The sequence below is a fragment of the Paramisgurnus dabryanus genome, chromosome 17, assembly GCF_030506205.2.
Source record: "Paramisgurnus dabryanus chromosome 17, PD_genome_1.1, whole genome shotgun sequence".
In the NCBI taxonomy this organism is placed as follows: Eukaryota; Metazoa; Chordata; class Actinopteri; order Cypriniformes; family Cobitidae; genus Paramisgurnus; species Paramisgurnus dabryanus.
In genome coordinates, this window is record NC_133353.1 from 36722458 (window position 1) to 36746970 (window position 24513).

Genomic DNA, 24513 nt, shown 5'->3' on the forward strand with positions numbered 1-24513 from the left:
CTCAGAAATTTACAACAAACCGTTATTTTGTCAAAGACTATGTTTTAATAAAAAAGTGTTTTCAAGAGTAATAGCAGTAAAAACATTAGCAGTTTGTGATCTATCATCATACATCATTTTCAACAAATGTCGGCTTCTTTTGAAGAACTAAAAATTCCTAAAACTTCTGCTGTGAAACAGAGGTAAACATAACCGAGTCATCGATTTCTTTCCAGCATGTCTGTATTAAAATGATCTGTAACGTTGTGTTAGACAAACAGTGTCTCGATTATTGTGATACAAACACCGAAGCGTTCGCTCCGGCTGAACAACGTGCACAACAAATGAATTACACGGAAACATTTTTATACAAAAACACATGGTATGGCTTCTCATCAGCCTTTAGTCAGTTTACTGTGGGCAGAATCTTCTCTGAGCTCAGCTGATGTCTTCTGAAGATTTGTGCTGTTAGTCAATGTTAGAAATGCCCAGAGTCTGATTAAAATGCTGAAAAATCAAAGTCACTTCAGACCTCAAACTAAAGTCATCTTTACTGTGGACAGGTAGTGCTTAGAGAGAAGTCTAATGTATCACTTCAGGGTGAGAACGGAGGTATTTTCAGTTTGTTTGCCCTGCGCCCTTGAGTGTTAAACCCACGCCGGGGTCGGGTCGATGCCGGGGTCTCAGGAGATCTCAGCTACACTTGCAGGATTTGACGATCATGTTAGAGAGCTGCTCTACTTTAGGTGTTCGGCCCACGTAATAGAGGATGGTCAAGGGCTCCAGGTCCTGAGGGACACAGCAGGGAGAAGCCGACGCCTCGGGGTTCAGCGTGTTGTACAGAGTCAGCACCTGTCCAGAGAGAAGAGGCAGCAGGTCATTACTTCATCTACTAGTAGGCGGGTTACCACCACTACCATGATTTTATGCACATCATGAGTATCACATCAGAAACGAGTGATGGAAACACTAGATTTCGAATAAAAATCCCTTTATTCGCAAAAGTTTTTGTGTTTATTTCAGGTGGGTTTTGACTTGTGCTAAAAAGAGTAAAAGCGAATAATGGAAAATGGAAACGCATACATTTGAATAAATTCTGACATAGTGAACATTAAACCACGTGACATACACTGTATCATCTAGCTGTTTCAGCTGACACATACGGGGCTCGGCACCGTCGCATGCATCAAATGACATTGGGGCTTTTTACACCGGGTCACTTCATGTGTTTTCTCTGATCGGATAGCTATCGGATTTGTTAAAACTGTTACATTTACATTTGGCCACATAAATGCGTCATGTGAAATCTTCTATTCCCGCGCAAAATGCAAATACACTATTCATTACTCCGCCTTAAGAAACGTAAGACTATGTTTATGCAACCAAAGGCGGCAGTTACTGTATGTTGTATTGTGTGTTGGGCAGGGGACGTGCGTCTCCTTGCTCGTCATGAGCTGGAGTGCGCAAAACAGCAGCAGGAGAGTGATGGAGGCATGATTTAATGTACAGGTCCATGACGGGGAAAAGCATTCATACAACTCTCTCTCAAAGTTGCATTTCTTTGTTTAATATCATTGGAGTTTGTCATTGGGCTTTTTTATTGGTTCTAGAAAGTTTTTTTACCCACTGTCGTCGCTCCATAGAGCAATAAGCGTGTCGTCTTTGTTTGTTTTCCTCTTTGCCGGCTAAATTCTGGGTGACGTCCTTACGTTTGGGAGGAGTAAAGTGCTGACATATGTGGTTTCATAAACCGGATGTATTTACACTTGTCCAGTTTCATCTGAAATGCGTCCCAGACCACCTCGTGAAGTGGTTTGAGCGATCAGATTTAAATGCATCTCGAAAAGGTATCGGAGGTCATTTACACTGCGTCCTTTTACGATCAGATAGCTATTCGATCAGAAAAAAACACATGAAGTGACCAGGTGTAAAAAGCCCCAAAGTTCCCACTTACGGGGCTCGGCGGAGTCACATGCATTGACTGACGTTGTCATTCCCACATATGGGGCTCGATGCCGACGCATATATAGACTGTCCTTGTCGTTCCCACTTACAGGGTCAACATTGTCGCAGTACCTGCACATCGACTGACATTGTAATTCCCACATACAGGGCTCGGCACTGACGCATACATCGACTGATGTTGTTGTTCCCACATATGGGGCTTGCCGCCGTTGCATGCATTGAATGACATTGTTCCCACATACGGGGCTCGGCATCGTTGCATGCATCGACTGAAGTTGTCGTTCCCACATACGGGGCTCGGCGCCGACGCATACATCGACTGACGTTGTTGTTCCCACATATGGGGCTTGCCGCCGTCGCATGCATCAAATGACATTGTTCCCACATACGGGGCTCGGCATCGTTGCATGACCTGCGCATCGACTGATGTTGTTGTTCACACATACGGGGCTCGGCACCGTCGCATGCATTGACTGACATCGTCATTCCCACATACAGGGTCGACATTGTCGCAGTACCTGCACATCGACTGACCTTGTCGTTCCCACATAAGGATGCTTGGTGCCGTCGCATGCATCGACTAATGTTGTCGTTCCCACATACGGGGCTCGGCGTGTCGCATGCATCGACTGACGTTGTCGTTCCCACATACGGGGCTCGGCGCCACCGCATATATAGACTGTCCTTGTCGTTCCCACATACAGGGTTGGCATTGTCGCAGTACCTGCATCAAAACTTCTGCATTTCTTTTTCTGTACACAACATGCAATTTGGCATTTACAAGCTGCACTGCTAAGAAAACCCAGCTAATGACAACTTCATTATTATTTCCTCACACAGGGACACAAAACATTTACACTGAATGTGTAGAGATGCTGAGATATGAAAAACGGTCAAGCTCACCGTGCTGTATGTGGTGTCAGCACTGCGGAGGTACGGACACGGCCCCGAGCAGAAGTTGGCATAATAACCTTTCGGCTCATGAATCCACCTCCAACCCAAGTCCTGCCGGAAGTCGATGTATAGCGACCGAACGCAGCAGTTTTCCTCATAGTTTCTGAAAGGAAAAGAAAATCTGTCAGTTTTTCCATCTTTCCTTTCATAACCCCACTTTTGATTCATGTTAGAAGGAAATTCTCTAGTCTTCCACGTTGTCCCTGTATGGTCTTATAAAGGCATCAGATAGTCTTTGGAGAAATTCCTGTGTAGGGTGTGTCATTTATCTCTTCTGGATCTTGCCCAGGTGTTGAGTGCTAACAGAGGGCCACGAGCTACAGTAAGCAGGCATCTCACATTTGATAAGTGGGACAAATCTAAACTTGCAATGCGATGTGAAGCCCTCCCCAACACCAGAGCCGTCAGGTGCCAATTAAAAGATTCATTCAACTAGGGCAAATCTCTTCAGATGAATGCAATGTGCTGCTCCTTATTGGAATGTGGAGTTGGATTTTTGTGCAACGGCCCGAAGACAAAATGTACAACATGTAAACACGTTCACAAAGCATGCTTCACGTCCAAGTGATTATTTCAGCTTTTATCTCAGGTTAGTTAGCCACTTCTAGCAGTACTTATTGTTAAACATATAATTAGCTTTGCGACTGAAGCTTTGGGGGGGGGGGGTTAAAGCTATTTCATGCATTCTGACTTATTAACAAAGTTAAAGAGTTGTAATCCTTAAATGTGTCAAAAAAGCAGTTGAGCTTGTGACGGAGTATTTCTGGGTCAAACTCATGCCTACTCTTTCCTACAAGTTTCTGAAAGTTTTTTTCAAGGGTAACCGTTACGTATCAGTGACCCCATATTCCTTTTATGGGCATTTTCCCCAGAAAAGCACGCCCACATGTCCTTTAGCGTGAGAACGAGCAACAGCAGAGTTGTGCGTGTGTGTTTGTTTAATGCTGGATTACATTGAAATGGGGCAGTCTCAACTGGGTCATGAGTTTCTGTGTTTTGTTGGCAATTAGCGTGAAAGTGTATATAATGTTAACGACACAAACATGTAGTGAATCATAAGTTATCCAGAGATAGTGAGAAAATGTTTGACTAGCTCCTCCCGCTGGACACCTCTGGGATTCCGTGCTTTTCCAGAAACAATCGCTAGAGCTGATCTGTTATTATTTATAAATGTGATAAAACTAAAGACTCTTGGGAGATATGAGGGATGTTATACTACTCTATTGGACTAATATGATATGAGCAGAAACCATGTGGGTTATGTGAGCTTTAAAGGCAGCTTTAGTTATAATGCATTTTAGGGCAGTTGTTACATGAGGTGCAGGAAGAATCTTACGAGAAGCAGTAGTTGGTGTCCAGGGCACGTTTTCGTCGTCTAGATGAAGGCATCACGTCCAGACGGTGTGGAGGCAACATCATCAGAATCAGATGAGGAAGCAGTTGTTCCTTTTTGCTTTTTTTAAGGGGATCAAATTCCCGGCGTTCTTCGTAGTCTATATCGATCCCTGAGGACAGATCAGAAGCCCGTGAGCCGTACTGAACGCTGAACAAACACACGAGCTGCTGTCTTACATTCCAACATCTGTCAGAGTTTTCTATTCAAACAGAACGACAGTCAACTCTGTATGCTGTACATATGTTCATTCTCATCAGTTTAACAGCAGAGAAACATCTTTCAGTTCAGTGTTTTCAATAGTCGATCATGATTTTAGGAACTTAGGCTCTTTTTAGCACACAAATCAGCTTCAGTCAGACACTAACACTCCATTCAGACCGCCAGTGACCAGCAACAGCAGAGCGACGCAATCTCATTCATTTCAATGGAAGCTTGGCCACTTCTGGCGATACGATCGAAAAAGACCGCCGGCGACCGAATGGGCGTTTTACTGTATGCAAATGATGAGCGATAACACCTTGTTCAGGACACCAGTGACCAGTTTGTCATAAACAAATGAGTATCGTCCACTCCAGTAACTGACCAGAGAAGGATGACGTGAACTCCACTGCTTTACTCCTATTGGTAGATCCTCTTAAAATTGCTCATCATTTGAATGCAGTGAAATTTTTCGTAACTTTCTCGCATCGCTAAAAACAACCATATTTATGACACAAGTGGAACAAATTTCTGTATAAATTACTTCAAAAATCCTGTAAATTATTCATATACAATGCTTTATATGATCATGTCTATTTGTCTCAAAGATCATCCGGCATCATGAAGTGCTTTAATGTAGACTCTTAGTGGCTGTTTGCATGCACAAAATTTTGTCAATCTGACTGAATTTATTCCGATTGAATGTTACGACAATACAGTTTACTGATTAAAATGTTAATTTAAATGTACATACTATTGAATCAGATTCGCGTATCAAAACCATCTGAATGGAAATTCACAACTAGCCCAAAAGCATCCCAAATATCAATAACTAGTCAATGAAATCAATTCATCTTTAATCCGCAGAAAAAAACCTACTCGTGGAAACAGTTTAAACAGTAGCCCAAATCTAAACTATAAAAAGAAAGCAGAGGATCACAGATCAGACTACACCACCCCTTTCAATACAATCGAAAATTGTATTGATTAAGGTGTTTACTTGAAGGCTTTTCAATATGATTGAGCCATCAATACCATTACAAACAGATTATTTGATTGCATGTAAATGTAGCTACTGTTCTCATCATTTTGAACAGAAGTGATCATCGTCAAACTGAATGTTTTCATGCCTAAATTTGAGCTAAATTTTGAGCATTCAACTTCTCTCAGATAAATCAACATTCAACCATTTAAAAGAAGTACTGCAAGTAAATAACTGTAATTGAGCATCTGAATTAAACAATAATAAAGTGCTTTAATGTTTTTTTTGCTTTTCTTTTAAAGGTCCCGTTCTTTCTGTGTTTTTGAAGCTTTGATTGTGTTTACAGTGCGCAATATGCTTGTGTGTTTATGTTTCACGTGTAAAAAAAAGAAACACAGTGTTTTTCACACAATTTACTTCACTGTCCTAAAGACGGGCTGATGTCTTCCTTGTTCTACGAAGTCCCTCCTTTAGAAATACGTATGGATTTATTATTATATACACGTTAGCACCACACTGCTTTTTTGGAGATCAGACCCAGAGGTAATGGTAGTCGCTGAAGTTTCTTTCTTTTTAATCCATTTTCAAATGTCTATGGTAAAATGAGTTAATGCAATATACAACCTTGAAATTCTGGAATGTTCGTAGCATTCATGTTTGCTTTCCATCTTGCAAGAAATTTGACATAATATTATTAGGGTGGGAGAGCAATCAAGCAACCAATCAAAATTTGACCTTGCCCACAGACCGTTCTTAACTAAAATATTGCTATTATAGCTTATTAATCGCTCTAGAAAGAAAATACACTAGGCAAATGTGATTTTTAAATAGCACATTTTATCCTTAAAATCCTAGTCAACATTAATGCTGATCTGAGGGGGCGGAGTAGTGCCAGTGAAGGGGCGACGCCCTGATTCAGTCAGATCCAAAAGGAAAAAATTAGTCACTGATGAACATACGTATGTATACTCCTCCAGGCTTGTCAGTAAAATAATCAAAGCTTTTCAATGGATTTTTCTATCTGAACTGTGATTGGTCCTTGTGCGTCAGGTGGTCTCTTCCATCAGTGGAACATTCAGATGATTACAGTAAAAAGATCGGCTAGCAGCTTACACAAGAGAGCACCTCTGGATTACATCTCCACATCCTCGCTCCATCTGCTTACTTCATCTGTCTGTGATAGCAAAAACAGCTCGGCTCCCAGGAGAGACGTTGCCTGTAGATACGGACACCCCCTTTTCATTGAGGGCCAAGCGTCTGAGTGCCCGCAGCATTCCCAAAACCTCAGACACCCCTGAGGCTCTCAGACATAAGTGAGACTCCATACAACACTGCGGATTCTCATGATGGAGCTCCAGTACAGAGACATTCAACATCACCCGCTACACACGCATGTAGAAGAGGTTTACAGCACGACCTCAGTTGTGAGAGATAGGCACAACCTCACTCATTTTACTGTTAGTTCTTTACTTTCATTTCTACATTTAATAAGGGACATCATTTTATCTAATTTTTACTGTAAAACTGTTTTCTCTACTGTTTTTACTCATTTTTACAACAATTTATATTCAAGTCTGTAACATGCATCATGTATGTTTGAATGCCCATGCAAATTGAATTTCTGGGCACTTAAGACTGGATTTTCTCAATATGATTTTGCACATTGCACAATAAAACAACAACAACATTAACGATAATACACCATGTTTTGGCATTTTTTCAAGGCTGTAAGCATATTGCAGTGGTTTGTATTTGTTATGCATTAATGTTTTCCTTTTTATGTTCTTATTTATTTATATTCACAAAACTTATCAACAAAACACCAATTAAAATTAAGAAACAAATTATATGAAACGAAATTCGTTTTAAAGAAGCAAACAAATCTTATGATGTGGTAGAAAATTATGTCTGACCTAGGGCTGTGCAAAAAATCGACTGCGATTATCATGCGCGTGTCATCAGTAAAGCCGGTTCCGTGATTAGAAGTAAATCGCCATCAGCTGCTTTCAGATGGAGCGGCATTTATTACAGAGACCCGTAGTTCACCGAGAAGCTAGGCAAAATCGCATAGAAAATCGGAATCGATTTTCCTCGATTATGAACCCGATTTTGCCTAGCTTCTCGGTGAACTACGGGTCTCTGTAATAAATGCTACTCCATCTGAAAGCAGCTGATGGCGATTTACTTCTAATCACGGAACCGGCTTTACTGATGACACGCGCATGATAATCGCAGTCGATTTTTTGCACAGCCCTAGTCTGACCCACTGGTCATTCCACGCCCTACAGTATATATGACGATTAAAATTACCGTCTGTCTTTTGTAATAAGCTAATTTAATTGAAACAAAACATAAACAACATTAAAACACAAAAGTCATTCATTTTAAAACGTAAACGCATTAATGCAAAATGTGGTCTTCAGCAGCCCAATACAAAAATACCTTGGCAAACATTTACAGTAATTAGTCTCAAGTCTTAGGTCACCATGTCATTATTAGATTTGTTGTTTTTACAATGGTATAATGAGCATATATACAGTCATTATTTCTCATCTTCTTTATACAACCAGAACATACAGAAAATCTGTATATGGAAAAACTGAATCCAATTATAAGCAATAGTCAAGTATTAAGTCATTTCTGATTTAAATGTAATGACTTCAGGACTTTAGTTTCCTCAAAAGAGAGTTTAAGATGTGATCACATTAAATACTGATTTTTACCTAAAGAAGACATTCAAAATATAATGTGACTTTAAAATATTCTTTATGCACAGTCTAGCTAATGATTATTTATTGTGTTAATAACATAAAAAGCAATACTTAAATAACCGTCCTGCAAATCATTTTCATACATTTTTACATAATCCGTATCACAAATGTAGAAATAAAAGCAGTTTTTCTTCACTCACCATTGAATCTGACCTCTAGCACCTCATTGACATTTCCAAGGATGTCACCATTGGGGTTAAATGTGTGACACGGGCAATGAACGCTGATCTCCAGACCGGGGTTTTTCACTAAACAACACAAAACACTGACATCAGTTTTCTCCAATATGACCAACATAAAGCTTCTCCATGAAAAATAAAGACTAGATAATAATAATAATAACAACATACCTCTGTACATGAGCCATTCACGTACGGTCTCAGTAACGTCAAAGGAAACCCACTCAGATGTGCCTTTAGTCAGAACGTTCCTGCCTGCAATGTAACGCTGCTTAATGTTGTCATTACCATGAATAATCTGTCAATCATAAACAAATCAAACACACAGCATTAATATAAAGATCACACAATACAAAAAAGATAGGTCTGCATATTGATTAATCATCGCTAGCACATCCCTGAAGACTCAATACGTTTTGTTTGTTTATGTTTTGACATTTAAAGATGTTTTACTTTTTAAAAGCGGCACAAACATTTCTATTTAAGGATTAAAAGATCAAAAAGATTATACAAGTAAAACTCTGTAGTAGTGTGTGGCACTTTTGAAAGTACACTTCTACACGAATACACCCATTTAGTGCCTGATTTAGCTAGAAGTAAAAAAAAATCTAATTGAGTAGTGGTTGGGTTTTTATCCGATTAGTCGATTAATCGAACAAAATAATAATACTATAATAACTATCACCAACTATCGTCATGAAAGTTATCGCTATCGGCCCTATGTCTGCCGATTGTTGATACACGATAGTATCACCTATAATAAACAAAAACCTTTCTGCAAATGATTAGTCACGATTAATCGTTATACACCTCTAACACACATTCAGAGAAAGTCAGAGAGAGAGAGAGAGACAGACAGACAGACAGAGAGACAGCGGTAAATCCAGACACCAGAGCAGCCTGGAGCCAAAGTCTTCTGTATTCTGCTGGTATGGAAAAAGTGATTCAGCTTGGGTCTATGATCCACTATAATGCTGTATAGCCAAAATATTTCACTGACAAATCATTTTCGATCACCACACATACATCACATTCAACAGCCAACTGTTTCTATAGAAAATAATCCAATGACTGAGTTTTATAAATGAGGCACCATCTATTATAATATCATTTACTTTATATAGCACGAGTTGTGTCTGCGTTGAGGAGATTCAAAATGACTTTTATATTTTCATGGCACCAGATTTGGGCACTAAAAGCGTTTTGTTCACTAAAAGAAAAGAACCTTCACATCATCCAAACACTTCAGTCTGTCAGATAAACTGGGATCAGTGTGTGAACTCTGGGAACAGATTTACTCTGGGTTTCTGAATGTTGGAAGGATCTAATCTAACATCCGGTGAGACTGGGGGCGGGGGTCCACGGCAGAGAGAGCAGACCCCCTGACAAATAAACCCGGGTCAGCGTCTGGACTCCAAACACCCACCCGTCTGATCGCCCTCTGTGACCCTAACTCTCTCTGTCTCTCAGAGAAGAAGAAGAAGAGAGATCCGGAGAGAAATGCTGGAAAGCGGTGAATGTTTCTCACGGGAGATCGGTGAGGAGACAAATACAACACTTACAGACACACAAGCAGTTAAAATAATGGCCTCCATATATTATATAACAACTCCCAGAAGCGAGAGTCTTAGTTTTATATTGCGGTTAAAGTCATCAGCCTGTGAAAGTGAGTTTCTGAGAATGCTTCTTTTGTTCACATGAATGGTGGAAATGTTCTTCTGTATAATCCATTAGCACCTGGAATACAGATCAGATCTGAACACACAAGCGTACAGTATATGAATCTAACACGGTCAACATTAGATCTGAGAGATGAAGTGTTGTATGATAAGCTGATGTCACTGTAGTATCACATCATCACCACACCATCCACTTCTTCAGACAGCAACCTTCCGGAAACATGTTCCTATTGGATTTCTCCATAGGGATTTTAGGAAGTTTCTCAATGAAACGTTTTAAATCACAAATACAAAATTACTGTCTTATATAAATAAAGTCTTATGTGTTTGTTTATGTAAGTCTTTTCATTTTGCATAAATTCATCCTGCAACAACTAATCGATAAAATTTGATAATAGGGCTGTGCAAAAAAAAAATCGCCCGCGATTCTCATGCATGTTAAATAAGTAAAGCCGGTTCGGTGATTAGTATTTAATCGCCATCAGCTGCTTTCAGATTGAGCGGCATTTACTATACAGAGCCGTAGTTCACTGAGAAGCTAGGCAAAATCGGGTTCATAATCGAGGAAAATCGACTCCGATAATCTATGCGATTTTGCCTAGCTTCTCCGTGAAATACGGGTCTGTGTAATAAAAGCCGCTCCACCTGAAAGCAGCTGATGACGATTTACTTCTAATCACAGAACCAGCTTTACTGATGAAACACGCATGATAATCGCAGGCGATTTTTTGCACAGCCCTATTTGATAATAACATTCATTCACGTTCATATCACAGTGGCTTATTTATTTAGTTAATAATGAATAATGTTAATGTTCATCAGGGTTGAAGATTAAAATGAGTTTATTAATCTGTGGCTAAATGTCCTTGCCAGCACATCCCTGAAGACTCAATAAGTTTTGTTTGGTTATGTTTTGACATTTAAAAATGTTTAACTTTTTAAAAACTGCACAAACAGTTTTATTTAACCCTGGAGAACCCAGGAAAATCCAAAAACCCATTCATTCTATTGAACAAATTTGACCCTGTGGGTTCTCCAGGGTTAAGGATAAAAAAAATTATATTAGTAAAACTCTGTAGTAGTATGTGGCACTTTTGATACACTTCTACACGAATACAATTATTTAGTGCCTTATTTAGCTGCAAGTATAAAAAACAAATTGAGTAATAGTTGTTTTTATCCGATTAGTCGATTATTCGAACAAAATAATCGCCTGATTAATTGATTATTAAAATAAGCTGCAACCCTATATCCTACAAAATGTAAAGTATACTATGTAAAAAATATAATCTTGATATCTTTAATATTCACAAAGTAAAATGTCAAAATCAATGTGAAATCAAACTTTGATGCTCCTCATCTCAGATTATGAGACTTTAGTCTGACAGGGTGAAACTTTAGGAAACATTGCTTGTCTATAGAAATGTCCAAGTACCTTATAGGGCTGTCACTTTTGAGAAAAATCATAATCAAACGGATTTCGAAAATCATGCAATGTATCCGAATATATTTGAATATCTATGTGCCTCCCGCGCGCATCAAAAAAACACCGTAATGGAGATTCAATCACAAACTTATTAACAGTGACCGTCATAAACAGGACTGTCTGAATTACTTTTTTACTTAATGTTTGAAACAGCAGGTTATCAAATTATGAATAACAAACTTATATATATAAAAAAATGATTCAGAACAGGACTACGGCATATAGGCGTCCCAAACGGAATTCACGCCCGCAGATTTCGGCAGAAAACTCAGCGGAATTCCGCGGATTTAATGCCCGTCATTGACAAGCACACATATCCCGCGCTTGAGTGTGATAGTAAGACGTAATCTCATTGACAACAAGCATACATACAAAGCCTATCCCGCGCGTTTGTGAGCCGTCATTGACAAGTACATTAAAGGGATAGTTCACCCAAAAATGAAAATTCAGTCATCATTTACTCACCCTCATGTTGTTACAAACCTGTATAAATTTCTTTGTTCTGATTAACACAAAGGAAGATATTTTGTATCCAAACCATTCGTGGACCCCATTTACTTTCATAGCATTCGTTTTTCCTACTACGGAAGTGAATGGGGTCCACTAACGGTTTGGTTACAAACATTCTTCAAAATATCTTACGCTGTGTTCATCAGAACAAAGAAATTTATGCGGGTTTTTAACAACATAAGAGTGAGTAAATAATGACAGAATTTTCATTTTTGGGTGAACTATCCCTTTAACCCTGCGCATGCTGTTTGCTCGCCCGTTTTCAATGATAGAGAGCACAAACCCTTTGATACTTGAGATGAAATTAAATTTACCGCTGAGTTTCGCAGATCTCACTTGACCCTGTCGTCTATGTGACACGAGACAGTCAGCACATGATCCTTTCAAATCCGTTTACAAGACAAATGCTGTTGTTGTTTAATATAAAGTTTACATCGCGTTGTAAAAATTATGAAATTATCTCTTCATACATGCTAATTTCATAATGCGAACTTATTAACACAAGCTTTTTATTCTGTTATAATATTGAACACTATAAACAATATGTAATTTTATATACAAACTATAATTCTATTTTAACATGCACATGAGGTTCATGTTGGTCCAATTTGATTCCCTCTCTTGCACACAGTTGCAGTCGTCGGTCTCAATCTCAGCCACCTTCCTATTACGAGGCGTTACTATAAAAAATGCGCTACACATGGAATTTACAAAACCGGGTGGTTTATTTATAGTTCGAATACGGATATTTCACGTCATGTTCGAATGCATATTCGAATTTCGAATAAAAAGTGACAGCCCTAGTACCTTAGTTCATATTTCATAGTTAAAGCGTATATAAAAACGACACTGAGCTAACATTGCTATGTAAAATGTGTACTATATAATGTATCCAATCTTAACGACAGATCGGCCGCCAAACATCCCTCCACATCGTGCTGTTCCATGATCGCGGTCTCCCCTCGTCTTTAGGAAACCAAAACAATTGTTAATTTCTACGAGGTTCATGTTAACCACTAGTCAGACCATTAAAGGACAAGTTCGGTATTTTACACTTAAAGCCCTGTTTTCAGATTGTTTATGATGAAATAGAACGGTTTTGACTGAAATTTCGACATATGCGGCTGCCCCGAGAATTTTGGGGGGTTTGTGTTTCACCTCCCACCTTTACAATGGGTTAAATGGTGCACTGGAACAATCCTTCCTAAAATGCATTAAACTTTCGTTTACAAAGACGTGAAACTCACCGAGTGGTCAGGGGTGTTCACTGGTATGCTCACACAAAAATCGCTGCAAAAGACGCATTCCAACAGGTTTTATCGTAGTTTTTGCCAACTCCATTGACTGTATTAGTTGTGCTGTGAGGTACGGTATTACTCCGCGCCGGGAACTTTGTTTCTATTCTTGCAATTGGCAATGGCGGATTAGTGCCACCACCTGGCCTGGAGTGTTTATTATTCAAGCTCTAAGCGGAAGAATGTACGGGTGTGAGGCGTTTGGAAAAATAGGTCCACAAGTTAACAACGAATGCTAAAACAGCTGTTGGAAAGCATCTTTTGCAGCGATTTTTGTGTGAGCATATCAATGAACACCCCTGACCACTCGGTGAGTTTCACGTCTTTGTAAACGAAAGTTTAATGCATTTTAGGAAGGATTGTTCCAGTGCACCGTTAAACCCATTGTAGAGGTCTGAGATGAAAAACAAACACGAGAAAATTCTCGGGGCAGCCGCATATGTCGAAATTTCAGTCAAAACCGTTCTATTTCATTTTTTTTCAATTCAATTCAATTCAATTGAAAATTTTTTTTAATTGAATTGAATTTTACCATAAACAATCTGAAAACAGGGCTTTAAGTGTAAAATACCGAACTTGTCCTTTAAACAAACAGAAACCGGAAGTAAAGTTGTGACCAGAGGCATAACTGCGACAACGCACACGTGACTGATGAAACCGTCTACAAGACATGCTTTATATTAGGGCTGATTGATGATTAATCACAACTAATCGTTTGCAGAATAAAAGTTTTTGTTTACATCATGTATGTGCGTGTGTACTATGTATTATAATTATGTATAAATAAATACACACACATGCATGTATAATTTTAAGATAAATAATTTGTATATATTAAATATTTATATATAATATAAAACATATATAAATCTAAAATTTTAAATAAAGATGTAAATACCACTGTCCACTTCATTCACTATGACACACACACATTGGGTATAGTCTCATAAATAGTGAAGCTAAAATTGTTCAGCTATTTATGTCAGACAACAACTAGACCCAAAATATCTGACCTCCAAACGGCAATCGAAACCAGCTGAGTAGCATTTACAGCGATGATACGACTACAGAGGATTATAATGTGACTCCTTAAGTCAATCTGCTTTTCAAGTTTTCATGTTAATTTCATTTTAAGAAAACCACATTTATTTACGTAAATACAGTGTTCATAGACAGAATCTGTGACCTATACATTCAACATCCAAGCATTACGGCAGAGTATCGACCGATGATGTGTTTCTGAATAAATTCACAATGTGATTCAAACAAAAGCAAGCAAAGGTTCCCAACAACACCCTTGACTAATGAATATTCACCACATATTTCGAATGAAGAACTGACATTTTTCCAGTGTTCTGCACCCATAACAGTCTTAAGCTGACATGAAAACACATATTAATATGATCATATTGAAAGCAAAGCTGAACTAAAGTAAAGAACAGAGTCTACACACCTGATAGAGCTCAACTCGCTGTTCATTTTTCTTGGCGCTGGAGTTGGGCTCCCGCAGCGCCCGGAATTCTGCCCGGAACAGGTTGGTAGCATTCTTCTCCATGCTGGAGACGTTGAAGCGGAAAACTTTTGATGTAATCCCCTTGGGACAGTAGGGAAGGTCATCTGTAATTCGACAGGTCAGTAAATTTAGGCTTGATTTATAAAGTTTTCTTTGATCTAGCAACACGTTTAAAACTAAAGATAGCCTAGTTGCTAATTTGTGGAGACAAATCCACAAAAAAAAATCAACACAAAACACTCAACAGCTCAAAATCACACACAGTGACTCACAATACACTTCACAATATCTAAATGTAATTACATTAGACATATCACAATAAGTGCCATTTATTTTAGGATGATAGCACAAGCAAAACAGCTGACACAAAGGAGGTTATTGCTGTAGGTCTGAATTGAAAAATTTAGACAAATTAAAGACATGGCAAAGATTTAAAGTATTCAGATACTATCTGCTTGTGAAATGTTTGTATTGCCCAAAGTTACATAGCACTGTTTGTATTCTTTTATATTTTATTATCTACTGGAATGACGTGGCATCATATCATCAATCATAAATAATGCAGTGGATACTGAAAGCTCAAATGCAAATGCCGCTAAACGCCACCTCCGTCAAAGTGCGATCATGATACTGACGAATGCTCTCGCCGCGTATTATACGTTCAGCAAATCCGCTTCAAATCGGTTAAATTCTTAGGCCATATAGAAATTTTGTTGGCAGAATCCGTTAAATGTCACAACAATTTTTTTGCAATGCCTTCTCGGTACAGGGAAAATGGATTGGACAAGCAACAGTACCCGAAACAACGGTGGATCACATTCAAACTTGGGTCCTTTGTAAGTACTTGAATACAACCTGACTGTGGCAGTGATATGCAACACAGCGCCCCCTAACGTGTGCTTCAATTTCTTCAGTTTCACACGTTAATCATTTGCAGTGTTTCTAGTTACGTCTTTAGTGATTTTTCAACTGTTTATTATGTCTTGTTCAAAGAAGTGGATTTTTTTAGAAGTGGATGATTTTGCCAAAAAAGCTTGTATGCACTTAGAGGGTTTTGCATTGAAAGATACTAAAATTTGCATTTCAATTACTGACTAATAATCTTTTCATTGCCTTTTCATTAAAGTGAAATTACTGAACCTAAACATTAAGAGTCTGAAGAAAATGCTCATTTACAAGGAAACATGTCAGACGGGTTTTGCATCTGAACTCCTCATCCTCATCCTCACCTCACTGATCATTTGACTTTTGTTTTCTGGAGCTTTAGCATTCAGTTTAAGTTTTCTTTTAAATGAACTTTAGAACTGTAAAGTTTTTCCTTGGCTTGGTTCTGTAGAATCTGAGCAGACTGACGACAGACCACAATCCATTAGCAATCCACTGAATTCCTGACCGGCTGGTTGGCGAGTCAGATGTGGAATATTTATGTAATATTGAGAGATGATGCCAGCTGAGCTCCTGCAGTACAGACGCGCTCTGCATATCTCCTGCAAACCACATGCTTATGCAACACACATCTCCACCTTCTTATACCTTTAAAAATAATTTAGTACAGAAAATGGACAAAGGTTTTTTTGTAATTTCTGGTGATTTTGTTCAGCGTGGGTAACAGGAATACATTTAAAAGATCCTTACTTAGCGGATAATCAGCCAAAAATGATAAAACAAGGGCCAAGAAGCTTAACAGCTAAGTTCACCATTTAACCGTGCTTGTTAAGTGACCGCAATCTTGTGCAACAGTTACAGTTAACGCATTTGCCAAAAAGTGGGGTGGAGAAACAAACAAAAAAAATCTCCAATTATTCTGTATCAATTCTCTAAAATCTCTTATTATCTCTTTGTTTATGCATATGGCAGACGCTTTTATCCGAGGCGTTACAGTGCAAGCCAAATATTTAGTGGGAATCAAACCCATGACCTTTGGGTTGCCAGCACACTGCTCTATTAAATGAATGAAAGGAACACTATTCTGAATTCAATTTTTAACCAAGGTCATGCTGTTCATAATCAGTAGCAACTGATGTAAAACATATTGCACACTTATAAATTCTGATCTAATAGTTAAAAAAACGAAGCAAACTTACCCAAATTCCATCAGTTTACTTCTCTAAACAATATATGTGTTACAAAAACACAACATTAAGGCATCATACCTTCACAATCTGTGCTAAACTTGGTTAATAATAAATGTGTGCTGTGTATTTTTAGGCTAGTCAGGAGTATTACATCATGACATGCTAAGATTGAACTCCACTTTAGTCACATGAAGAGCTCCGGTCATCGGTCACTTGTATCTATTTGGATAAAGATATCTCTTTAGGAAGGTCTCTGCACTCAGTGGCTATGTTTGCAACACCTTCAGATAGATATTTTAGTCATCCGGGACCAACTACTATATACTTGAATAGGGAAGACTGTTTTCTCTTAAATCAGTCACTAAGGTCTCAAGAAAACAACATCATTCTGACCAACAACTAACAAGTTACCCTGACATCAACTTTATCATGCATTCTGTATCTTAAATGGGACATATCATGAAAATCTAACTTTTCCATGTTTAAGTGCAATAATTTGGGTCCCCAGTGCTTCTATCAACCTAATAAATGTGAAAAAGATCAACCCAATAACTTAGTTTTGGTAAATCATTCTCTGCAAGCAAAAAATTGGTAATTGAAATTTGTCTCCCCTTGTGATGTCAGAAGGGGATCTCTTATTATAATAATACCGCCCCTTAATATGCACTATCCAACCATTTATTTCAGAGAGAATTTTTAAGGACACACACCTACAAAGTGTTAATTTTAACATGTTAACTTATAATCAATTATCTTTATGATATTTTGAGCTTAACTTCACATATGTACTCTGAGAACAACAAAGATTTATTTCACATTTTAAAAAAGTCTTGTGAAATGTCCCCTTTAAGCTCAACACTTTTTCCCAAGTTACTTTGGCTACTGGTGAGCTGAGCTCCTCCCACCGACAATCACTAATCTTTAATCATTCATGATTGGCTGTTTTTACTAAAAGGCGGGACTTCCATCGCTAGGGTAGCCATTGCATTTCGTCCCAACAACTTGTTATGTCCAATATCTCTGTTCATACTATCAGACCTGTGGCATCTTTGTTTTTATCTTAATTCTTTGTTAGAAGGCAGCAAAGGCATGACTGTTAAACAAAGATGTTGGCTCTATGTGTCATTCTTGTGTTTACTGAGAGAGAGATTTGAAATTCTAATCAAGCCTCTGCTTTCCTTCCGTATGAGCTCATTTCTCCCACTGCCATGTTTTTAGGTGGATTTCACATTATGGCTGATTTTTGCCCCGGCTCAAGCGCGTTGCTCATTTGTTCCATGAACGTAAGCGCAAGTGTTGTTGGTATTCAGGTCAAATACTAAAATTAGTTTCAGGCTATCAGATACAGGTCAAACGGTATCATTCAAATTTCCTAAACTTTCTAGAAAGATCAGCTCATGTTTTTATTAAAGAGCAAGAGCAGGTTTAGTTGTTTTTAACCAGTCTGATCTCACACATCTCTGTTGTGCTGTGACTCCATTACATTGGTATGTAGTTGTCCATCCACTGTTGGCTTAAGAGTCATTTATATATTTTTCAGTCTCTAATGTGATTAAAGGTAATATATTCTACACCTGAAGCTTTACACATGACTTTAAACACAGACGCTACAGAGAGAATCTACTTTATAAGCGTCCAACATCTTGATCCGTGTATCCGGTGTCTTGGATGTTCTTCCTCACCGAGCCGTCTCGGGTCAGGTGACACTATCCAGAAGTTCCTGGGAAAGTTCTAGGACGTTCTGGACAGATCACTGATGATGTCACAGGAAAGAGACATACAGCTTAAAGCAGGACAAAGAGAGTTACAATGGTCTGCTTTATTCTAGTGCTTTACTACTAATTCTGGTAATACACTAATATATCAGAAAGCACAATCTTTAATACATAAAAAAAAGGTAAAAAAACAAAACTTGTGTGAAGGTTGGCTGAGGCCATGTTCAGACATTTATATTCACATTTAACACAGATGAAACTCTGTTTAAAGACATAAGTAGTCAAAAAAGCATCTGACTGAGGAACCAAACTGAACCTTTGGGATAAATAAAAAACAGACATTACAGACAATAACAAATTAAAATGTTAAATCTTAATGGCCCTGACGTTCAGTGGGAAGTGCTCTGACATGTATCTCAAACAAGCTTCCCTTCTCAGGAAACAAGGGATACATATGTAAATTGAGACATTTTTGTAAAGGGGTTAATTTCAGATACATTCTAAAATCTGCTGGGTACATTTTTTACCTAATGTTGTTTAAATATTGGGCAGAGCACATGGGTTGTTGTTAACCCAGCACTGAATTGAAACATCCCAGCATTGGTTTATTTATTAACCCAACATCTGTTCTGTCCAATATTTGCAGCATTGGGTTAACAATAACCCAGCAGAATTCAGAGTTTGTGTGATTTCAGTAATCCCAAAAACTGTTGAGATATCTGAAATTGAAAAGTCAAAGATATTAAGCTATGTTTTCTTATTATTGAGACTTTACATGCATATGTATGCATATGACCGATATATAAACTGTTAAATCTCCTGAGCAATGAAGAAGCAACATCTAAGCGATCATTTTTTGCTTCTGTGTCTTTTCTTCCAGGTCCTGTGCCAAGTGGCAAGTACAACATGAAATGAGGTGATGTGGTAAATATTTTGGGGGCAGGTCATGACCCGTGTTAAGTGACTGTTTGACAGAGTGACTACTGTGAGAGCAGCGGTACTCTGGAAGACCTCAACATTAAGATGAGATAATGCAGCTCTCCACATCTCACGTGACCGTGAAACAAGAGCTGAAGAGAAAGAAGAAAACGTGTGCGTTCGTGCGCTTCGGCCAGCAAACGTGAGTCTCTGTTTTTACTTGGAAATGACATCATCTTCTCACAGATACACATATCAGAAGTGGTGCTATCCACAGCAGCGATCAATGTCTGACTGATACAGCCACCATTAACAACACATACTGCTAACCAGGAGACAATCACCAGACATTTAACAAAAACGTCTAAGATAGTGGTTTTTTTCATGAATGAATGGAGTATGAGAGGGTGAAACGCAGGTGCACAGATGGAAAGAATCTCGATCTATTACTGGTTAAAAGACAAACAGGTCTGGAATGGCAAAAATGTGTTCAGATATACAAAGAGAAGATAAGAATGTGTTAAACCCCTATGCCACCAAGCTGCAGAAGTATCGGAGAGTTTATTGGCAGGACTGATGAGAAATGAATGAGAAAAGCATGAGGCATCAGAGCAGAGTCGCTTCTTGACCACCGGTTCACAGAAAAGTAAAAATATGTAAATGATTTCACATGTTGCAAACGTATGAAAAAGCCATCAGCTGACATGAACATACATTATCGCTGTGGTGATGACCGAGAACTGCATAATGGAAAGAGATTCAGCTGCCAATACACAGCGTGTGTCTCCCACTGGAGATTATGTGTTTAAACACTTTAAAGGGATAGCTCACCCAAAAATGAATTTTCTTTTTCTCATCTTCATGTTGATCTAAACATCTATGAACACAGACTGATTGTAACTATTGACTTTCATAGTAGGAAAATAAATATTATGGAATAATTGTGATAAATTATGAAAAAAATATATTGATAAATGATGGTAAACACACTGTTGATGGTACCCATCGAATTCCATCATATTTGTTTTTCCTACTACTGAAGTCAATGGTGTGCCAATTTATCAAAATTTCTTCTTTTGTGATCATCAGAAAAAAGGTCTAGAGCAACATGAGGATGTGAAAATGACAGAATTTAAATTTTTGGGTGAACTATCCCTTTAACACAGACCCAGTTCCTGAAGCAAAACCATAGAAGAACCAACAAAGGCCTCCGTAAGAGTACATCTTTGAGGATAATATCGTCATCATTTTCTTGTAAGAACACTAATGATTGTTTTTAAGAGGTGACACCATATAGGAGAAACTTTGAGTTAGAGTCACCTAAAATATATATTGGCGTTCCTTATAAGTTCACAAAAGAATCCACAAGTCTCCACAACTGTTTACAGTGTTAAATTCATGAGTAATATCAAATAAAGTATTGATTTTAAAGTGATCATGTGATAGAGGTTTTACTATAGCATGTTTTTCACACAGAAGTCAGTGAAATCTCCCTGGAAAACTACTGACTGATTTTCTTTCTAATGGACAGTCTGGTTCTGAATCCCATTAGCTCTCTAGTGTCTCTTCTCGCTCATCTTAGCGTTGGACAGCTCTACACTTTCACCGTCCAATCGGCCTATCTAACGAAAAAGACTAAACTAGAAAGACGTTCGCACAACTCACTGTGTCCTCAAATAATCTGGGGGCCGTCTTAACTTGAACTGGAACCAGAGACGCATGGAAAATCAGTGGAAATTCTTCTGCACTAACCCTCAGATGAACCAATAGACCAAACTAATCATATGAAATCATTTTCACATGCCAAGATATCCCATTTATCGACAGAAGTGATTAAAGATGTGTTCCTTAGTATATTTCCTCTTGGCTGGCTTGTGTTAATAGTGCAGTGCCATAACTTGAGTCGACCCAACAACAATAACGTATAGATAGAGAGCTCTTATAAAAAAAAACTTGTAAATGTGTTGCATTTCTTACATTACTTAAAAATGTGGCAAATGATTTAGGTGAAAAAGTAGTACATTTCTATAGTGTACTTAAAGTGCTTTATTTTCATGCACTTAATATACAAAAAATTCTTCTTTAGCACTTCTTAATTTGACCTAAGTGACTTATTTGTGCTATTTTGAGACACCATGAATATGAACTAAAATAGTATTTTTTAACATACTATCTCCGTATTAAAAAAAATATTTAGTTAACACTTGCATTATTTATTAAACTTGAATCCAACTTTCTTAACAAGGTTACACTGTTAATTACAGAATCACTGTCTGTTGTTTGCCAGTAACTTACTGTAGATATAAATGTTTGTTATTTACTGGCAACAGTTTGTTTAAAGAAAAATTAACATTAAACATTAACAAGTCTTTACAAGATAAAATTAAAATAAACCCTCATGCAAAGCATTTTGGGAAACAAAATCTGAAAAAAATGAAAAAAGTTAATGAGGATTTCTGGCTCCTAGAATGCTTTGCATGAGGCTGTTTTTATAATTTTATCTTGTAAAGACTTGTCAATGTGATACATATAAATCTACAGTAAGTTACTGGCATAACTAGAAAATAGAGCACTATAAGTAAGTTTACTTCTTTTTCACATTATAACACATTTAAGCAGTCTTTTTTATTCATATGTACATATTTAGTGGACCGATATATCGGCTAGGCGCAATTATAGTGGTTGATAGCCGATTACCAGAAGCGGTCATTATTTTAGAGATCAGAAATTCTGTGCATTATATATATTATATCATCATTAGATTATATCAAATTATGCTGTTTTTATCCTATTGAACTCGTATCTGTTTACCGATATTGTGTGAATTTCACAAACTGTAATCTTTATACAACAGCATTATAACGCGTCGCTGTAATTATCCTAAAGTACCCATGTGTGATATGTCGTTTGAATGCCATGAATCGCAATATTTGGTTATTAAGTATTACAGTATCCTCTTCTCTGTCTGTCAATATGCACGTGTCCAAATTTTAGATCTCCTTATATGATCCTTGCGGTCACTTACTGTTTTCAGGGGATCCCTGGATCATGTTAAATTTGTGTATTTCTTTGGCGTAATACTCGGTCTCAGTGTTGTCCTGTCCGCAGCTCTGCTGTCTGTCTCGTCCGAACTCCTCCAGCAGCTCCCTTGTGCTGTTATATAGGGCCAGCACTTGAGGGTCTGCGGGTCTGCTATGGGCCATGGTCTGGGGTGGGCTCGTCAGCCTTAGTTTGCTGAGAATCTGACCTCTGATAGCCTCCACCCGTTTCTTTTTGATGTGGTCGATGTCCACCGTGGTGCAGGTTGACAGGGAGAAGCTCATGGTCAGATTGTTAAAAAAGAGGAAAAACAGCAGTCCTCTGGCCAAATGCATGATGTTTTCTCCAACACTTCACACTAAATACAGTTCCAGATCAGTTACACGGGTTTAAATGGATAATGAGACCGAACTCCAGGTTGTCCTTTCAAGTGCTGAGCCTTTCTTCTCCACGAGAGTCCATACTGAAACCTTACTCCAAATAAACATCCCACAATAATCCCTTAACATCCTCAAACCTGCATCATTTGAACTTTGAAACAAACGAAACTTTCACCGTCACGTTGTCCAATCTGCATTTTCCCTGAAACGAGCGCTTTTTAAGTGTTTTTACAAACTTTCCTGTCAGGTCTGCACATTCGCGATCCCGCTAACGACAAAGCTCACAGCCAGGTTTATTTCGCTCGCTCTGTGTTTTATAGTCAGAGCGCTCAGTGACGTATAGTGTGGGAGGGGCCAATCTCACCATAACCTCTCAATGCGACTTTCCCATTCATGCAATTACTTTATATAATACCTAATGCGAATCAGAGAATGTAATTACATGTTACGTAACAGACAAAAATGGAAACGAATAGAATATTTTTGAAATTAGATTGTAATCCTAATTATATAAACGCCAAATTGCTCTCTCTCTCTCTCTCTCTCTCTCTCTCTCTCTCTCTCTCTCTCTCTCTCTCTCTCTTCTCTCTCTCTCTCTCTCTCTCTTGCACGCACAGGCGCGCACACACACTCACGCACACTACACTCCTACCTGTTGAGTTCATAACTAATGTGCGCCTCCTGCTGGAGGAATTAAACATTCTTTTTTCTCATAGATTTGGATGATCATGGACATTTTGTGTTTTTGTCATTCTTCTTAGGTTTACATAATGAATTACAGCCCGTTTGTAGTTCAATTTCTGCATAATAATCCTCCTGAAATGATATGTGTACACTCTGTATTGTGCCCACAGAACTCTTTTTTGTTGTAATCAAACTAATGATTTGAAAATATTTTAGATTAATAATGTAATTAACATGATCTCACATGACCCTTTTAACCTTTATTTGAGTTGTAGATATCATTATATGTCTTAATAGATTTGTACTTTTGTGTATATAAATCATTGGCCTGTTTTGAACCTGTAGGCTAAACCTCATTCAGATGTCACTGTACATTACATGCTTCACTATGCATGAAATAACCGATATCAAGTTACAGTGGGGACTTGCATTTCAACATTTCTATATATGGCAAGGTCCAAGTCGCTTAAATCACCATTCACATGTAGTGTCCTGGTAACAATATAAGACCTCATTGCTGGAACTCAACCAACTATCCCTTGAATAATACAAATAAACAAAACATAGCCGGTGGACATCTTAGATTCTCACCAACCGTTACTGTCCCTGAGTTATGAAGAGGATAATAAAAACAAAATCTTTCTCTGGGAATTTTTGTCTTTTTCCATACATTTGAAGCGTCCATTTAGCACCAACATAACACAAGTCATAACATTAATGTTTTGACAATGTTTGCATGCTGACATAACATATGTGCATATTATAGCTTTTTTAATACCTTAATGTTTCTAAAGG

At 38.1% G+C, this 24513-nt stretch overlaps 1 protein-coding gene across 1 annotated transcript; it reads right to left on the minus strand.

The window, feature by feature from the left end:
• Nucleotides 1-22: 22 nt before the first annotated feature.
• tgfb3 (transforming growth factor, beta 3) lies at nucleotides 23-23325 on the minus strand. Its single transcript, XM_065267483.1, has 7 exons — nucleotides 22641-23325; nucleotides 14848-15011; nucleotides 8596-8722; nucleotides 8386-8493; nucleotides 4235-4403; nucleotides 2848-3001; nucleotides 23-831 (listed from the first exon to the last, which is right to left on the minus strand). Exons 1-7 carry the CDS (start codon nucleotides 22987-22989, stop codon nucleotides 673-675), a joined length of 1230 nt encoding a protein of 409 aa, XP_065123555.1. The 5' UTR covers nucleotides 22990-23325; the 3' UTR covers nucleotides 23-672.
• Nucleotides 23326-24513: the final 1188 nt, after the last annotated feature.